Genomic DNA, 19,138 nt, shown 5'->3' with positions numbered 1-19,138 from the left:
TTAAGATTTAATTTTCATCATATGATACTAATCTTAGATGAGACCAACCTATTCTCTCAGGTGTAAATAAAGATATTTTATCAAATAATTAATTCACAACCTCATTTCAGAAAGATAAAATATTCAAGCCATCTTGAAAGCACAAATTAAAAAGGACATAAAACGAAAAGTTAGGATTAAAAGTAAAAATGAATCATCATAGACTAAAAATGCAAACTACATCCAAAGGTGGTTAGATTTGATTATGAATAATCAGAAAGAAAAAAAGTTTTTCTACAATTATAAAATGGAAAATACTAAGATTCTAAGCATTACTCAGTCCAATACATTAAGAGCCAGAGAAGTGAGCTGGGAAGATGAACTCTACTTTTAGGCTCATACTAAAGTATAAATCAACTATAAAAAGACAGGAGTGTGAATATTGAGAATTCTGTATATGTATGCATTCAATAGGTACTCAATAAATACTCAATGGCAAATAGTCAATACCAAAAGCACCAAACTATTTTATATAGATGAGGAAATGTATTTTCATCCTCTTTAGAAGGTGTGTGAGAACTCACTTCATATGTGAAACTTTAGAATTCTTTATAATGGCAAAGAAGGAGTACAATGGCCAGTTGTCAGACACAAGAGAAACCCTAATGTCAGCCTTCGATGACACAATCAATATTAATCTATTAATATTCATAATGTGGATAAACACTTGTGACATCCTGCCATAAAAAGGGTAAATATAACAGCACATACATACATATACCCTTCTAGTATTAGGTCTAATTGGTGATTGCTGTGAGGCTTGGCTTTTAAAGCCTTATTTAAGAGCAATGTTTCAATGAAGCTATATTGGCAGAAAGCCCAGATACATCCAACAAGTCTCCCAACACAACAAACTATATGTAGATAAAGTTTGTACTCTCTCATGTCTCTTAGGAGATGTTTTTACCTAAATGAACAATGAGTAATACACCATAATAGATGAAATCATTGGTCAGTTAATGGCTCAAACACTGATTATAAAGATTCAGTAAGCAGCACCTAATACATTTTTTAAAACATATTTTTATTTATTTCAGTGAGGAAGAGAGAGGGTGAGAGAGAGAGAAGCACCAATGATAAGAGAGAATCACTGATCGGCTGCCTCCTGCATGGCACCCAACTGGGGACCAAGCCTGCAATCGAGGCATGTACCTAGAATCGAACCTGGGACCCTTCAGTACACAGGCCGATGCTCTATTCACTGAGCCAAACCAGCCAGGGCCAGTTAATACATTTTATCTGACAATTTTCAAGCTCCTGAGATAATAAAATAAAAGTATAAGCATTTATGAATGTGGATAAAATCTCTAAATCTCTATTCCAGGCAGTTGTGATAGCTGTTCATATCTCTGAAAAGAAGAGGAAGAAAAAGAAGAGATACTCTCCAGCAGGTGTGCATTACAACAAGACAATTCATAGTGAATTTTATAGAGAGTGCACACACACCAGACATGAGGTAAGTTGTTTGAACAATATTGCTTTGGGGTGGTTAACAACTACATATAATAGGGAGAGCTGGATAGAGAGGAGGACTGGCCACAGGCTTATAGTGACTGTGGATATAATGTTGACAGGATGAAGTTATTTATTTAAACCTACTAACGTGGCTTAAATTTAAATCTTTCCAAATATTTTGTATGGCACCCATGGGACCAGGATTCCAATCATTACAGTTTGAAATTATTATATAACTGCAACCACTGTAGCACTTCACAGTAACTTCATGGATACCCTTCCTCTCTTCAGTTTTTCTCCTTCAAATCAAACCTACTTAGTGCTGCCAGTCTCATCTACACTAATAAAAGAGAAACATGCAAATTGACCGTCCCTCCGCTACGCCCACCAGCCAATCAGGAGCGAGTATGCAAATTAACCCAACAAAGATGGTGGTGGCCACAGAGCTGAAGGGAGCAGGAAGCTTGGGTTGCCCCTAGCAACGGAGGAAGCCAAGCTTCACACCCGCCTTGGCCTCCACTCAAGGAGTGGCTGGAGACCTGGGTCGCCAGGGGGCGTGGCCAGCCTGAAAACGGCCCTCAGCTCCTTACCCAAGCTGGTCATGCCCTCATGAAGTAAGAGTCCCCGCTGGGGGGCCTGGCCAGCCTGCAAACAGCCATCAGTCCCTCACCCAGGCTGGCCAGGCACCCCAGCGGGGACCCCCACCCTGAAGGGGATGTGGCCAACCTGAAAACAGCCCTCAGCCCCTCACCCAGGCTGGCCACACCCCCATGGGGTGAGGGTCCCCGCTGGGGGGTGTGGCCAGCCTGCAAACAGTCATCAGCCCCTCACCCAGGATGGCCAGGCATCCCAGTGGGGACCCCCCAACCCTGAAGGGGGGTGTGGCCAGCCTGAAAACAGCCCTCAGCCCCTCACCCAGGCTGGCCACGCCCCCATGGAGTAAGAGTCCCTGCTGGGGGGCATGTCCAGCCTGCAAACAGCCATCAGACCTTCACCCAGGCTGGCCACACACCCCCAGCGGTGACCCTCACCCCATGGGAGCGTGGCCGGCATGCAAACCACCACAGGCCCCTCGCCCAGGCCACCCCACGCCCCAAGGGAACCCCTACCCTGATCCGGGACACCCTTCAGGGCAATCCAGCCGGCCCCCATCTATGCACCAGGCCTCTATCTATACTAATAAAAGGGTAATATGGTAATTAAACTGGGAGACCTTCCAGGAGACCTTCTGGACAAAGCCATGGTGGCAGGGCCGAGGTAGAGGAGGTTAGAGGCCAAGAGGGGAAGGCAGTTGTGGGTGATCAGGCCAGGATGGGATGGCAGTTATGGGTGATCAGGCCGGTGGAGCGGGGGGCTGTTGGGGGTGATCAGGGCGGCGGGGAGGCCAGTTGGTAGCGAGCAGGCCGTCAGTGGGGGTCAGTTGGGTGTGATCAGGACAGCAGTGGGGGGCAGTTTGGAGTGAACAGGCCAGGAGAGGGGCAGTTGGGGGCGAGCAGGCCAGTGGGGAGGGAAGGTGGTAGTGAGTAGGCCAGCAGGGGGGGCAGTTGGGGGTGATCAGGCTGGCAACGGGAGGCAGTTGGGGGTGAGTAGGCCGGCAGGCAGAGTGGTTAGGGGCAATCAGGCAGGCAGGCAGGTGAGCAGTTAGGAGCCAGCAGTCCCAGATTTCGAGAGGGATGTCTGACTTCCGGTTTAGGCCCGATCCCTGTAAATCAGCAGTAGCACATCCCCCAAGGGGTCCCAGATTGGAGAGAGTGCAGGCCGGGCTGAGGGACAAACCCCCCATGCATGAATTTCATGCACCGGGCCACTAGTGTTTCTATAATATATATTATCTTGCACAGAAACACAGAATAGATGGTGCTCAAACTCCATTCTGTGGAGCTCTGGGGATTATAAGACACCCACAGGACTGTCTTAGAGATAAGGAGGCTCTTGGAGCTCTTTCTCCCTCACATCAACTTTAATAAGAATTATTCTACTTTAACCTGCCTTACCTATTATATAAAATTTCATTTAAATAAAAAATTATAAGGCTAAAGTAGTCTGGACAATGGAGAGGCACTTCACACCAATCCCAGCCTGCCTCTTTACAAGTTGTAAGGTCCTCTATCACCTGGCCAACCAACCCACTCAACTAGCTCTGAGTCTCTAACAGTTCCTCCTTGCCTTTGTACCTTTACTCTAAGCCAGACGTGGGCAAACTATGGGCCGCGGGCCAGATCCGGCTGTTCTATCCGGTTCTCTTGCTCTCCCCTCCGCTCCTTTACTTTGAATTTATATTAGTTCACACAGACACTCCATCCATGCTTTTGTTCCGGCCCTCCGGTCCAAACAGAACCCATTGTGGCCCTCAAGTCAAAAAGTTTGCCCACCCCTGCATTCCTACTCCACACTCTCTTTCTCTCCAACCATTCCGAACTATTTACAATTTCCTGCACTCTCATTTCACAGGGCTTTGCACATGCTAGCCCTCCTTCCTGGAATTCTATAACCCAATTCCTTTTCCCTCTTCACCTACTGGCCTTGCACACTTGACAAACTTCTATTCATCTGTTCAGACTCCACTCAAATTGCTTCTTCCTGGGTGGACCATCCCCATTACTTAATAACCTACCTAAACAGCTAGCGTTCCCTCCTCTGTGCACCTAAGCACTATGTACAGGCTGCTAGCCATACTAGTCTGCAATGGTTTGTTCACATAACTGCCTCCCACATTAAACTCTGATTCCCTTTATTAGAGCTGTTTTATGCTCAATGCAAAGAAGGCATTCAGTAAAGATTTGGTAAATAGAGGAATATGTTACCACTATGGAGGATAGAGAGTAATGATGATGGATCTTCACCTGAATTTCATCTCTCATGAACTTATGATGAACCTCTTTCCTTGAACTAGTATTCATGCCTGCATGGTATGTTCCACAGGCTAATTTCAGTTTCCTAAGTTCAACTGTAACTTGTTCTGTCATTTTCCTGGAAGGACAATAGATGATAGTTGGACCTTCAAATTCCCAGGCATAACTAAAGAAAAAGAACATAAGAACAAATATATATATGCGTGATTCAGACCAGTTTAAATTTTATCTTATTTAATTTTTCCCTTTTTAACTGCATTTTAATTAAATTTTAAATTTTAATTTAATTTTCCTTTTAGTAAAAGACTTAAAGGAGAAAGCATAAAGAAAACAATGATATATTTAACTACATAAAAATCTAAAACATTATGGTGGGTCAAATGTTAATATGTTAATTAATTTAACATATTATTAATTTAACAAATGAATTATGTTAAACCCTAAACAGCTTTGACTCAGTTTTTGTCCAAATTAAAACCAGAGACAAGTTTATTTATTTAAGCAGAATCCTTGATAAAAACTTAGAAACTATTGGAAATGCAATTTCCATACTTTTGGAAATACAAAGCATTAGTCTTCATTTAGATAAGGTAAGTAAATATATACATAGGAGAGTAAATAAAATGTATAATACATTATTCTTATTCTCTGTTATGATCAAATTGAGTTTCTATGTTTACAGAAAAAGCAAAGGCTTTCTTGTACTATTAAGAGATCATTTTTATAGTTCAAAGAAGTATTTACTAGTAATCTTGAAACTATGACTGTCATAGACAACATTTATTAGAAAGTCTGTTTTAAAAACCTGTGCTTATTTACTAAAAGTGTAAATAATGATTTCCATAGACCTTATTTAATTCCTTAATATATTCATTTCCATAAATATATTCACTTCCATAAATACATTCATTTATGATGACTTAATGAATATAAAAAGAATGTTCTATTTTAGATTTAGGAAAGGTTATTTAATTTCTAATACATATATCCTTTGACACAATTTCAAGTTTAGTAACTTATTTTACAAATTTATTTACACTTTGGCTAAAAGATACATATACACAAATATTCATAGCAAAAGTATAATAGTGGAAAATAATCTAAATGTTCATTATTATAACATTCAACTATAAAATACTAAGCAAACATTAAAAAATTAAATGTAGCCTGACCAGTGTGGCTCGGTGGTTGAGCATCAACCTATGAACCAGGAGGTCATGGTTCCATTCCCAGTCAGGTCACAGGCCCAGGTTGAACGCTCAGTCCCAAGTAGGGGGCATGCAGGAGGCAGCCGGTCAATGGTTCTCTCTTATCATTGATGTTTCTATCTCTCTCTCCCTCTCCCCTCCTCTCTAAAATCAACAAAAATGTTTTTAAAACATTTAAATGTATATAAAACCTTCAAGAAGGACTATGGCAAAATAAAAACATAAATAGAGGAAGGAAAATTAGTGAGTAATTACAGAGTATTACTGAATAATCTACTCCAGTGGTCGGCAAACTGCGGTTCACGAGCCACATGTGGCTCTTTGGCCCCTTGAGTGTGGCTCTTCCACAAAATACCACGGCCTGGGCAAGTCTATTTTGAAGAAGTGGCGTTAAAAGAAGTTTAGGTTTAAAAAATTTGGCTCTCAAAAGAAATTTCAATCGTTGTACTGTTGATATTTGGCTCTGTTGACTAATGAGTTTGCCGACCACTGATCTACTCAAAGAAATTTTTAAAGTGACCAAATGGGGCTTCCATATCAAAAACTCAAAATAGATAACTTTATGGAGAGAAAATACAAATTATTTTTAATGTGCCAAAATCTCACTTAAACATTTTTAAGAAAAAAATTGTTTATCAAAATGTGGATATTGTAATATCCTATACATTAAGACCCTAATTTAAGAAAACACAACATATGAAAAGATAGCAAAGATACTTAAAGGAACAAAAACAGTAAAAAATGGATCTACTGTGAAACTACTGCATAAATTTAACAACACTGAAAACGAAGTGCATATCTGCACAGTAGAGACATAGAAAAGTTTATAAAGCTGAATGACAAAATATCAACAGTGATTACAACTGAGGAACGAGATTAAAAGACTGAAGTACTTTTGAATTTATATGTATCTATATTGTTCAAGTTAATACTATGTGTCACTTTTTAAATTTTTAGTAAGTAGAATACATAAAAATTTGAACTTATACAGCAGAAAAAATAAAAGAGTAAAAATTTCTTTTTTTTTTAAATAAATCTTTATTCAGATTATTACAATTATTTCTCCTTTTCCCCCCCATAGCTCCCCTCCACCCCTTTCCCACCCCACCTTCTGCCCTTACCTCCCCCCCACTGTCCTCATCCAAAGGTGTATGATTTTTGTCCATTCTCTTCATGAACCCCCCATACCCCTTTCCCCCTGAGAATTATCAGTCCACTCCCTTTCTATGCCCCTGATTCTATTATATTCACCAGATTATTCTGTTCCTCAGGTTTTTAATTCACTTGATTTTTAGGTTCGCTTGTTGATAGATATGTATTTGTTGTTCATAATTTTTCTCTTTACTTTTTTCTTCTTCCTCTTCTTTAAGAATACCTTTCAGCATTTCATATAATACTGGTTTGGTGGTGATGAACTCCTTCAGCTTTTTCTTATCTGTGAAGCTCTTTATCTGCCCTTCAATTCTGAATGATAGCTTTGCTGGGTAATCTTGGTTGTAGGTTCTTGCTATCCATCACATTGAAAATTTCTTGCCACTCCCGTCTGGCCTGCATAGTTTCTGTTGAGAAGTCAGCTGACAGTCGTATGGGTGCTCCCTTGTAGGTAATTAACTGTTTTTCTCTTGCTGCTTTTAATATTGTCTCTTTGTCTTTTGCTCTTGGCATTTTAATTATGATGTGTCTTGGTGTGGTCCTCTTTGGATTCCTTTTGTTTGGGGTTCTGTGGGCTTCCTGGACTTGTAAGTCTATTTCTTTCACCAGGTGGGGGAAGTTTTCGGTCATTATTTCTTCCAATAGGTTTTCAGTATCTTGCTCTCTCTCTTCTTCTGGCACCCCCATAATTCTGATGTTGGTACGCTTGAAGTTGTCCCAGAGTCTTCTTACATTATCTTCAACTTTTTGGATTTTTTTTTTTGCTTTTTGCTTTTTCGGTTGAGTGTTTTTTGCTTCTTTGTATTTCACTTCTTTGACTTGATTCTTGTGTTCCTCTATTCTGTTTCTGGGTCTCTGTATAATATTTTTTATTTCAGTCAGTGTATGTTTAATTTCTAGTTGGTCCTTTTTCATATCTTCGAGGGTCTCGTTATATTTATCGGCCTTTTCTAGGATATTCTTAAAAAGTCTTATAACGGTGGTTTAGAATTCTATATCCAGTCGTTTGTTTTCCTCCATTTCTTTCGTTTGTGATCTGATTCTTTGACCCCGCATTTTCACTGATTCCCTGAGTTGGTAAGGTAGATATTTGTGCTAGGTTTCCAATATGGCCCAGTGGGTCTGCTTCCCCAGTTAACCTGAGGTAGACACTCTTGGTGCACCCCTTTGTGGACTGTGTGTACAGCCTTGTTGTAATTAAGTCTTTATTGTTGTTGGTATCACTGGGAAGAATTGACCTCCGGGTCAGTTGGCTGTAAGGATCAGCTGTGTCTATGCTGGGAGAAGCCCGGTGCTGGAGACAGCCCTATAGGATTAGACTTGCCAAACTGCAATAGCCTCTGTGCTCAGCTTGGATGGGGTGGAGCCTCAGTCTTGGCTTCCTGTCAGCCCCGCCCCTGCGCGCACGTGCGCTTTCAGTCCTCCGCCTTCCCCAGCTCGAGTCTCCGCCTGAGAGTCCAGACTCCCCCCACAAGAGCGTGGGTCCCCAGGGGCTCGCCTGGAACCGGGGTTCACTGCAGTCAGAACTGGGGCACAGTGCCATCAGGAGCCTCTGACTCCCCTCCACCAGGGAAAGCCCGCGGCAACCTCCGCAGCCCTTGTGCGCACCGGCGCGGGTGCGCTTTCAGTCCTCCGCCTTCCGACTCCCCCAACAAGAGCGTGGGTCCCCAGGGGCTCGCCTGGAACTGGGGTTCACTGCAGTCAGAACTGGGGCTCAGTGCAGTCAGAATCCTCTGACTCCCTTCCACTAGGGAAAGCCTGTGGCAACCCCCGCAGCCTTTGTGCGCACCAGCGCGTGCGCACTTTCAGTCCTCCGCCTTCCCTGGCTCCCGAGTCTCCGCCCGAGAGTCCAGACTCCCCCCACAAGAGCGTGGGTCCCCAGGGGCTCGCCTGGAACTGGGGTTCAGTGCAGTCAGAACTGGGGTTCAGTGCGGTCGGAGGCTTCCTTCCCCCTTCCGCCAGAGAAAGTCAGCCAGGCTCTCAGTCGCCCTTCCTCTCTGCGCGCACAAAGCCCCTTTGCCGTACCTCCAATTCTCTGTGAGCTTTTCTCCTTCCTTCTAGTTGTAGAATTTTCACTCAGCCTGCTTTCCTGTGGTTCTGGATGGTGTCCGTTCTGTCTTTTAGTTGTAGTTTTGAAATTGTTGTGCTAGGCAGCAGTTTAGGTGTTTACCTATGCCGCCATCTTGGTTTCTCCTCTAAAAATTTCTAATACATATGGATTCATTACTTTGCCAAGTATTTAATAAAGGCTGTTATTCCCTTACAATTTCCTAAGGAGGAAAAATCTATCTTTCATTAAAGTAGAGAGGTGAGAGAGGTTTAGCTATCTAACTTAAATGTATCATGAACAGAAAAAATGTGAATACTGATTTTTTAAAATGGCAGAATTAAATGAAGGAAAGAAAATGGAAATAAAAAGCAATACTCTGAAGTTTTAATACCCTTCATCTCACTGCTCATTAAATACTTCTATTTGCCTAAGATCTATAGAAATCATTCTGACTCCCAATCGTTCCCTGCTACAATCACCCTTCTTGGAGGACTGAAACTGAAGTACAAAATCCTATTTAATTTGCTTTCAGAAAAACCACTGTCACATTAAATATCAAAATCTTGGATGGGCTTGAATGTTAGGCTAAGGAGTCTAGTCTTTAGTCCACAGGCAAGAGGGAGCCACCAGAAAAGAACACCAAGATTTGGGGATATACTTTCGGATGACAAATCTGAAAATTGTGTAGAGAATGCAACAAGGAACACTGAGGAGGAGGAAGGTCACTCACATAACGTGCCTAGGATAGTACTTGGCACATGATATAGTCGCAAAAGTGTTTATTATAAGATGACTTTAAAAAAATCCCTAAAACTCAAGTTTGTCATATAATTAGTGAAATAGATTAAATTCAGACATGAGACTCATTTGTTTCTGTGTTTACTTGTCAATTATTAAGAGTGTATGTCCAACTGTGGCTCAGTTGGTTGAGCATGGTCCCATGCACCAGGAGGTCGAGGGTTCAATTCCTGGTCAGGGCACATGGCTGGGTAGCAGGCTCAATCCCCAACAGGGGGTGTGCAGGAGGCAGCCAATCGATGTTTCTCTCTCCCTTCACCCGCCTTCCTTACTCTCTCTCAAAAATCAATAAAAACATATTAAAAAATCATTTAAAAAAGTGTATGTTCTGTTCAAGCAACAGCCTGAAGTATAAAAATATTAGAAGAATTCACTTCTTACTTCAAAAATTGACTTTCTCTAAGTCACTATCTTGATCCTATAATGCCACACTTGACTTGAACCAAAGCTAAGTAGAATTTGAAGTAGGTTAAATACACATTAGAAAGAAATAGTAGAAAAATAAAATAATAATTTTTTCAAAAAAAGAAAACAAAAAACAGTTACCAAAACTTATCAACCATGAAATCCTCACCTTGTTTTCTGGACAAGAAATTGCTTCAGATCCTGAAGGATGTTTCCAGTTTTTCGTCCAACTTCTAAAAACAAGTTTGGTCTATCAAAACCAGTACAAGTAATCTGAGGATTCTTCAGGTTTAAGCAACGGACAATGTCTTCCCGGATAGAGGAACTTGCAGTAGCAGTGAGAGCAACTATTGGAACCTGATGAAGTTCATCAATTTTTCAAAAAGGAGAGAGTTCATTAATTCCTAAAAATTGTACTGCCTTTTTACAAAGACACTGTAGAAACAATAACAGAAGAAATAGTGTTTAAAATGCAACTTTCAAATTAACTTTTTTTGAAAAGAAAAGAAACTTTCTACTTATGTGTTTCTCAGCCTCTAAAATACATTTACTTTTTTAAAAATCATGAATCATTTAAATAATATACTAAATCCATTAGATTTCAAAATGTAGTCTACCTTGCCTTATTAAATTAAGGCTTCTTACTAGCTATCTACTTCATTTTTTGTTAACTAGAAGCCCGATGCATGAAGATTCGTGCAGGAATGGACCTTCCTTTCCCTAGCTGCCAGCACTGCTTTGGCTCTGGCCGGATCCGCCTTTCTTCTCCGGCCCAGAGCCACCTTTCTGCCTTCCCACGCTGCCCAGAGGTCCGGAGCGGCTGGGTGGTGCATCCCGCCCCGCCCCCAGCCGACAGGCATCTGTGTATGCAAATTAGCCTGCCATATTTGTTGTGTTAATTTGCATACTCACTCCTGATTGGCTGGTGGGTGTCAAAAGGTACGGTCAATTAGCATATTATTCTTTAATTAGGTAGATATTTATTTATATGTATTTGTAACTGTGCTGCTATAAGTGGGGGTTCTGTTATGCCTTTTAATAATCTGTAAGTCACAAATTATAAACTCATTCACTGGAAATCTAACTATGCAAAGCAATGAATCTTTTTTTGTCTCTGATATTAAATATATTGGTTTAGAGCTTCTCAGATCTAGTAGCAAAGCTTTCAATGACCTGAATATCCTACTTCCAATTTCACTAAGTAAATCATGACATACTATAAATGAGAAAAATGCATAAAATGAGACATCTATTATTAACTGATTCCTTGAGTAATCAAGTCATGTTCTATTTTCAGCTTAGCACTGACTTTTTGACTGGATTAGCAGCCAAAGCTGGAGGCACAGCACATACCAGGAAAAATATGAATACATAATCTTTCAGAAATTCTAAAGAAGTTATAACAACATACTTCCCACAAAACTAGATTTAACATTTTGGTCCCTATTCTCTAGGGAGTTATAATCAACTATGCTATTATTTCATACTCAAGAAAAAAATGGACTGGGTCTTAAAGTTATTCCTAAATCATCAGCTGTTCTATATCTAAGAATACAACTTTCATAATATATCCTCTTTTTTTTTTTTTTTTAAAGAGAGAGGGAAACATCGATTTATTGCTCCACTCTATTTAAGCATTCATTGGTCTTCAATAGTTGATTCCTGTATGTGCCCTGACCAGGGATCAAACCCACAACCTTGGTGTATCAGGATGACACTCCAACCAACTGAGTTACCTGGTCAGGACTCTTGAAATATTCTTTTGGCCCACTACAGATACAGTAAACAATACCCTCATAAAATTGCTCTCAGATACACTACAACTACTTCAAAAATCAGTTTAAGCAATTCTCTTTTATGTACTAGTAAGTGAAAATGTATGTGCAATTTGTTAAAAAGCACTCATAGAATTTGAAAAACAATTTATTAAAAACTACTTTTACAATCAATATAGCTCTAATAAAAAATTATCTCAAAGCTCATGTAAAAAGTATCAAGTAGGTTTGGGAGTCATTTTTTTTTTAATGGAAAAAATGTATCAAAACCAATTTGACAAGGTGATTAGCATTTTTGCATTCCCTATCCTTAAATTATTTAAAACAGTAACCCCCAAATTAACTTCATTGATTTCTGGTTTGTAATCAGACAGTTCTCTGAATTTAAAGAATACCAGCCTAACAGTTTAGAGATGAAAAGGCCAATTTATAAAGAAGTTAGTTTCTCTAATCAAACATATATAAAATAAAAATATTGATTATCAAATATAAAACTAAGAATAAGAGAAGTTTAAATATTAGGCATTCTTGGGACATGCACATCCTCACCAATACAGCAACAAAGCATTTTCACCAATTGAAGTGCTTTACTGAAACAATTTATAAATGCACTAATAAAATACCTGCTGTTTAACTGCATATACAGATAAAGAAAGAAGTTTTCAGGATAAAAACTATAAGAAAAGAGGGTTTAGTTTGGTTCTAAGTAATGTATGAGTGGATGGGCAAGGCATGTCTGAAAATAAGGAAAGAAGCATGAAACCTGACACCTCTTGAAGAAGTTAACAGAAAAATCAGGCAAACCAGCAGCACATTAGTGAAAAACTCTGGCTTAGAATCAGTTGCCAGTTAAGATCCTGCCTTTGCCACTAACTAGATGTGAGATTTTGAGCTGCTTGTTTCACTCTCTAAACTTTGGTTTCCTCATCTATAAAATGGCTACAAGTAATTACAACAATCTCATCAAGTTATTGTGAAGCCCAAATGAAATAAAACATATTATGTGCGCCATGCCAGCACGGCCAAGGGTGAACCTGAGCGAGGCGGTGAAGGATTGAGAAAAGACAGACAAGAGAATGAAAGCTGGGTCTCGGTGGGACACCATCCTCTCTGATGGAGAGCTAGAGACAGCGCAACAGACTATAAGCCTTGTCTTTATTTTATAGCCAGATGCCACAAGACAAAGTAAGGGGAGTTTCCATCCTACTCAATTACATGCACCTGACCAAGCTTTGTTTACTTGCAGCCTATATCACTTAGGCACGTGTTCAGACCATAGGTTCAAGCTTACAACTATAGCTGTTGGCTATGATTGTGCTGGGAGGGCTCTGCCCTCCAGGCTGGGGCTTGCATGTGGCTATGAGAGGACTGTGCCCTCTTATTAGTCCAAGGCTTGAACCTGTCCAAACACTGTAGCCGCTCTCCATAATTATGCCCTGAACATAATGCATGGTACACAGTAAGCACTCAAAAAGTTTCAGCTATTACTGTTATTGCAACAAGTAAAAAGAACTCTATACAAGAACTTCAGAACCCTGGGCACTACTCCCAGATTTGCCACTGACTTTGGCAAGGGCTAACTTCTCCTGGCCTCAGTTTTTTCATCAAAATATTTTGGAGACAGAGAGCACTAGCTACATGATGTTAGACTCTCTTCTAACAAAAATTCCCACTTTGCCACTAGAAAATCCCTATTCAAGTGACCTGCTAACAAAAAATCACAATAAATTCAGTCTTCTGTCTCTAAGATTGGTCAAAATTAAGAATGTTGCTTCCACAAAAAGAAAATAGAATAAAGTAATGGAATATATTAAACTTAAAGAAACAACAGTTATTTACTTTCACTTCAGAAATGAATAGAATCTTTCCTCTTAGAAGTTTGTTGTGCTTTATGACATTTAAAATTTATAAACGAGGATGAAGCTTAAAAATAATATATAGGTTGGTTATGAGAAAGGTGATCATACATCCTGGTTTGCTGGACGCTCCCAGTTTATGCTGTTATCATGACATAATTAATAATAGCTTGCACCCTCTAATAATTATACTGTCACCTATATGAAGTTCTTAACTCATAAAACTCTTATTCTTTAAGCTGGCAAAAATGTTTCCTTGGTAATAAGTGTCAAGTTTTGTTAAAACAAGCAATAAAATAGAAATTAATCTTGTGACTATAAATTTAGGAATGACTTAGTCATATGCTTCAATGGTATACAACTATAGATTCAGAGAATATAACTATTCCATCTGCTTCTAAATTTGGGTCATGTTGCTAATTCTAACTTCATAACACTAAGGCAGGACAGTAAGAAGCTAGGAAAATTCCTAGGCAAGAGGAATGGGGAAACTGAGACAAAATAATTTAACAAAACCAAATAATCTAAACAACTTACAGACAGCAAAACCTTATCTTCCTTGACCAAGGACATTTGAAAACAAATAGATTCTACCTCTCCTCCCTAACCAGAGAATAAATATCTTAAATTACTCTGGTTGGAGAGATAGCAGACAGAGACCCAATTAATGCGAGTTGTACCAGCCAAACCCAAGGACAGATGAAGTCTGGGGAACAAATAACAAAAACCCGATTCAAGCCAGACAGACCCAAGATAAAAGTAAAACAGTAAAGCCAACCAAAGAGTAATCCCAAACTCCCCTCTATACTCATTCTGATGCATCAGCATATTAAACGCGCACCCGAAAAGCTGATGAATATTCTTCTGAAACTCTCCCTCCCTAAGTTTCTCGACCACAGAAGAGAGATAAGAACCCTCAAGACTAAGGATGCCAGTATGGATTCTCTCTGGAGTACACCCAGGACCTTTCTCAGACATGAACTTCTTATTTTCGTTCTCCTAAAATCTAAGGGCCCCACAAGACTTATAATCGGGAGCAGCGGGAGCTCCTGGGCTTCCACCTGAACCTGTCTCCAAGGCCCTCTCTTCTCTGATTTGCCAGGGAGCTCCGCAGTGGCTCACTTCTTTCCCTATGACCTTCCCACTGAGCCAACAGCAGCCTCGCCTTGGCTCACTTCTTTCCTGTAACGTTTCTAAGAAGCCAAAGCAAAGCGCTACTCTCTCCTGTTATTTCTTCTACCTTAAGCTCTTCCTTAGTTTCACCGACCCCAGCTTTAATAAATGTGCTCTCAAAATCACCCAGACTCCTGTTATGAAATCTTTCCTGCACACACTTGAGCTGGTCTGAGATAGACCCGCTCCAGGCGGTCCCCGTCTGTTAACATTCTCCTGCTTCATTCATTCATTCCAATTAGTTATTGAGTGTGTACTATACACTGGTCTTCCTGAAAGGACTGGGGAGAAAGTAATGGAAAGAACCACCATGTCTGCTGGATCTCGCAAGTTCTCTTATTTGGATTCGATGGGATTTTAAGACTGATGTAGAGCTTTCTGCCTGGCTGCTCTTTCTTGAGACTCGCTTTGTCTGACTCTCTCCAAACTGGAATCTTTATACCAAACAGTTTAGTGATTTCTTTGCTATTTTTTGAATTTATTGAAATACTATGGTGTGAAGCATTGCAGGTTTACACCAGTTGTCCCAGTGTAATTGCAGTGGGAAGGAGAAAAAAAAGACACTGAGAACAGTGAGGAAAATGGGAGTCCCACAACCACCAGGTGGCATTTCTCACCACTTAGGTAATAAAAAGAATTCAGGAAAACACTGGGGGGAAAAGATTTCATAGCCATTGCTTGACAAACACTCTGTGCTATATACTGAATCATCCTAAGAAATGAAAATTTTCCAGTGGAGTCCAAAGTCAAACATAATAAAAGACTTAAATTCAACACTAAAATGTGTTTAAGAGCTGCATAGAATATTTAAAACTCCTCTAACACAATCCTTCTAGATTCAAAGGTCTAGGAAAGGACTACAGAAAGCAATCTTCTTAGTTTCCAAAAGCTTATTTTTTAAAACCATTCTAAATTACTGGAAAGAAGTGCTAAGGTACACTGGCTTACCGACTTTCACCATACAAATATCTTCTTTTTCTATGCATGTACCATTAACACTATTGATCTTTCTATATCATTCATACTGTTCCACATAACATTGTTTGGTGCCATTGCTCCTATTTTTATAGGTATGAATCTAATCTCCTTTACTGGATTATGAGCTATTTTAGGGCAGAAGCTAAGTTTTATATTTCTTTCAAATTGTTTGCTTTAGAAACTAGCAGTGTCCCACTGTGTAGCTACTGCCCAACTCTACTACTCACTATCTGTGGGAGAAAGTTACTTATCTGATTATCAGCTTCCACATATGATTCATTTATTCATTTACCCAATTATTTATGGAGCACCCAAAATATGCCATATACTGTTCTAGATTTCATAAACCAACCCATCAAAAACTCCTCCCCACAAAGACTATTCTAGTGGAGGCCCACAGACGATAAACAAAATATAATAAACAGTGATAGTGCTATTAAAAATAACAAAGGAATATGAGAAATATTGAATGTTGGAGGAGGGGTTAATTTGAGATTTTTCCTATGGTGGCCTAGGAGGCCTAAATAAGTAATATTTCAGCAAAGACCTGAGAGAAGTTAAGGGATCACACCACGTGAATTACCTGGGTGAAATATTCAGGGACAGGGAAGAGCAGGAACAAAGCCCTAACATAGGAGCATGCTTGGCATGATTGCAGAAAATCAAGAAGAGGGTAGCTGGAACCTAGCAAATGAGGAGACAAATACTAGAGGATGATGTGCAAGTCCAATTTCTAGTGAGATTCAGCTTACCAACGGGAATGCTGCCTTTAGAGAGCCCAACTCCCTGAATGAGTTTCGAAAATCATGACCCCACTCAGAAATACAGTGAGCCTCATCCACAGCAATCAGAGTAATACCTATTAAAAGAATAAAAAAAAGTAAATGGGGGAAATAAAGTTCAAAAAGAAGGAATAACTTGGTCTAAGTCAATATTACCTTCTTCACTCAGAATATGTATTACAGAAAGAATAAATAATGAAATCAAACTATTTGGTTCATACAAAAACACAAGCATAAATAGCATCAGCTAACACCAAAAATCATTACTGAGAAGAGTGGGAATACATACTAGCAGATTAAAAGTGTACAGAGGAAACATTTATATATCATTATTCCTCAGAAAAATGAAATACTTATTATTACCTGTCCTCAAGACTATCACTCATGAACCATCTGTAATGGTAACGACCTGAAAAAAGAGCTGTTCCATTTTTCTTTGATAATACTTTTTACATCCCCCGAGGAGTCCCGGATTGCGAGAGGGTGCAGGCCAGGCCGAAGGACCCCACCAGTGCACAATCGGGGCCGGGGAGGGACGCAGGAGGTTGGCCAGCCAGGGAGGGACCACAGGAGGGCTTCAGGCATGTCCAGCCGGTCTCGGTCAGTCCCGATAGGTCAGACCCCAGCAGCAAGCTAACCTACCGGTCGGAGTGCCTAGTGGTCAGTGCACGTCATAGCGAGCAGTTGAGCCTCCTTAGCATATCATTAGCATACAAGAGGCCCGTGCACAAAATTTGTACACTCGGGGAAGGGGTGTCCCTCAGCCCGGCCTGTGCCCTCTCGCAGTCTGGGAGCCCTCAGGGAATGTCAGACTGACGGCCAGGCTGGACATCCTAAGCCATTAGTTGGACATCCTTAGCGCTGCTGCGGAGGTGGGAGAGGCTCCCGCCACTGCGGCTGCACTCATAAGCCAGGCTTCTGCCTGAGCAGCGCTCCCCCATGGGAGCGCACTGACCACCAGGGGGCAGCAGCTGCATTGAACATCTGTTCCCTGGTGGTCAGTGCACGTCATAGCAAGCGGTTGAGCGGCCTCAGCATATCATTAGCATATTATGCTTTGATTGGTTGAACAGACAACTGGATGACCAGACACTTAGCATATTAGGCCTTTATTATATAGAATTGTGCTTTGATTGGTTGAACAGACGACTGGACAACTGGGCCCTTAGCATATTAGAATGACCGGACACTTAGCATATTAGGCTTTTATTATATAGGATTATATAATATTAGAAAACTAATATTGGTTGGTTCAACTGAATGTTTGAAATATGTGCATTTGCAACAGAAACCTTGATGGCAACTCTTGGATAGCTGAACATAATCATAAAAAAGGAAATAATAGACAAAAAAAATTTTTAAGTACAAAAAAATGGTGTCAGCCTTTGACTAATTCTATATTTAAATGTTCTAGGAAAAAAGCTCTAACTTACTATCGAATTTTTTAAGTTAATCATACTCACTGGAGGCAACTAATCAAAGGTACTGTGGTTTCCAACCCTGACTACACATCAAAATCACCTGTGAAAACCTACAAATGCCAGGGCCCAAGGCTAGGCATTTAATCAGAATTTTCACAGTGGAAGGATCCTATATTTTTCAAAAGTCTGAAAGGTGATTCTCTTGAACAACAAGGGTAGGGAACCACTACACTGATTTAATTTAGATTCAAAATATATTTTTAAAAATTTGTAATTTCATAGAATCTAAGACTCAACACTCATTCAACAATACAAGTAAATGCCTACTATGTGCCACATACAGCACTATGGAAATATAAATAAGAATGGTATTTTTTCCTCAAAAAGTTTATAGTGTAGCAGAAGACAACATATGTAAACTGGTAATTATAATATAGAAGCCTACGGTATTTCTATGGCAGAAGGAATTCCAGTCTTCTATGGAATAAGGCAGTAGAGACACCAAGTTGGAGTCAGAGATTTCCTGGAAGAGTTAATCCTATATCCTATATAATAAAAGCGTAATAAGCAAATCAACCGAACAGCAGAACGAGCAGTCACTATGACGCACATTGACCACCAGGGGGCAGATATTCAACACAGGAGCTGCCCTGGTGGTCAGTGCGCTCCCACAGGGGGAGCGCCGCTCAGCCAGAAGCCCAACTCAGGGCTGGTGAGCACAGCAGCGGTGGCGGGAGCCTCTCCTACCTCTGCTGCATGCCGCTGGTAGGAGCGAGAGGACCCGGACTGTGAGAGCCCTGGACTGCGAGAGGGATGTCTGACTGCTGGCTTAGGCCCGATCCCCGGGTCGATCAGGCCTAAGCCAGCAGGCGGACATCCCCCAAGGGGTCCCGACTGCAAGAGGTCGCAGGCCAGGCTGAGGGATTCCCTTACCCCCAGTGCACGAATCTCATGCACCTGGCCTGTAGTGTTTAAAATAGATTTTAACAGAAGTGAAATTCAATACCCATCCATAAGTTTAACTTTAAAGGGTAACTCTATTTAATAAATACTTGTAAGGATCCTATTGTATCACTTACCAATATCAGCCTCAAGTTGCTGAAGCAGGTACAAGTTACCTGAACAGAATTCTGGAGTTAAGTATACAATTCGGTATTTGCCTCTATAAAAACAAAACAAACAACAAAAAATAGG

At 40.5% G+C, this 19,138-nt stretch overlaps 1 protein-coding gene across 2 annotated transcripts in view; it reads right to left on the bottom strand.

Annotated features, from left to right (window-relative positions):
• WRN (WRN RecQ like helicase) overlaps window positions 1–19,138 on the bottom strand; it is a 125,753-nt gene that overhangs the window by 52,466 nt on the left and 54,149 nt on the right. For both annotated transcript variants that reach the window (XM_080660885.1, XM_080660886.1), the window contains exons 16-19: window positions 19,024–19,106; window positions 16,494–16,600; window positions 10,129–10,316; window positions 4,338–4,512 (exon numbers count right to left, since the gene is read on the bottom strand). In XM_080660885.1, the coding sequence (XP_080517011.1) occupies window positions 4,338–4,512; window positions 10,129–10,316; window positions 16,494–16,600; window positions 19,024–19,106 (553 nt within the window). The remainder of the gene's footprint in view (window positions 1–4,337; window positions 4,513–10,128; window positions 10,317–16,493; window positions 16,601–19,023; window positions 19,107–19,138) is intronic.

The sequence above is a fragment of the Plecotus auritus genome, assembly GCF_963455305.1.
Source record: "Plecotus auritus genome assembly, chromosome: 3".
NCBI lineage: Eukaryota > Metazoa > Chordata > Mammalia > Chiroptera > Vespertilionidae > Plecotus > Plecotus auritus.
Note: the sequence above shows the minus strand (reverse complement) of the source record. Positions and strands in the feature narration are given on the sequence as shown.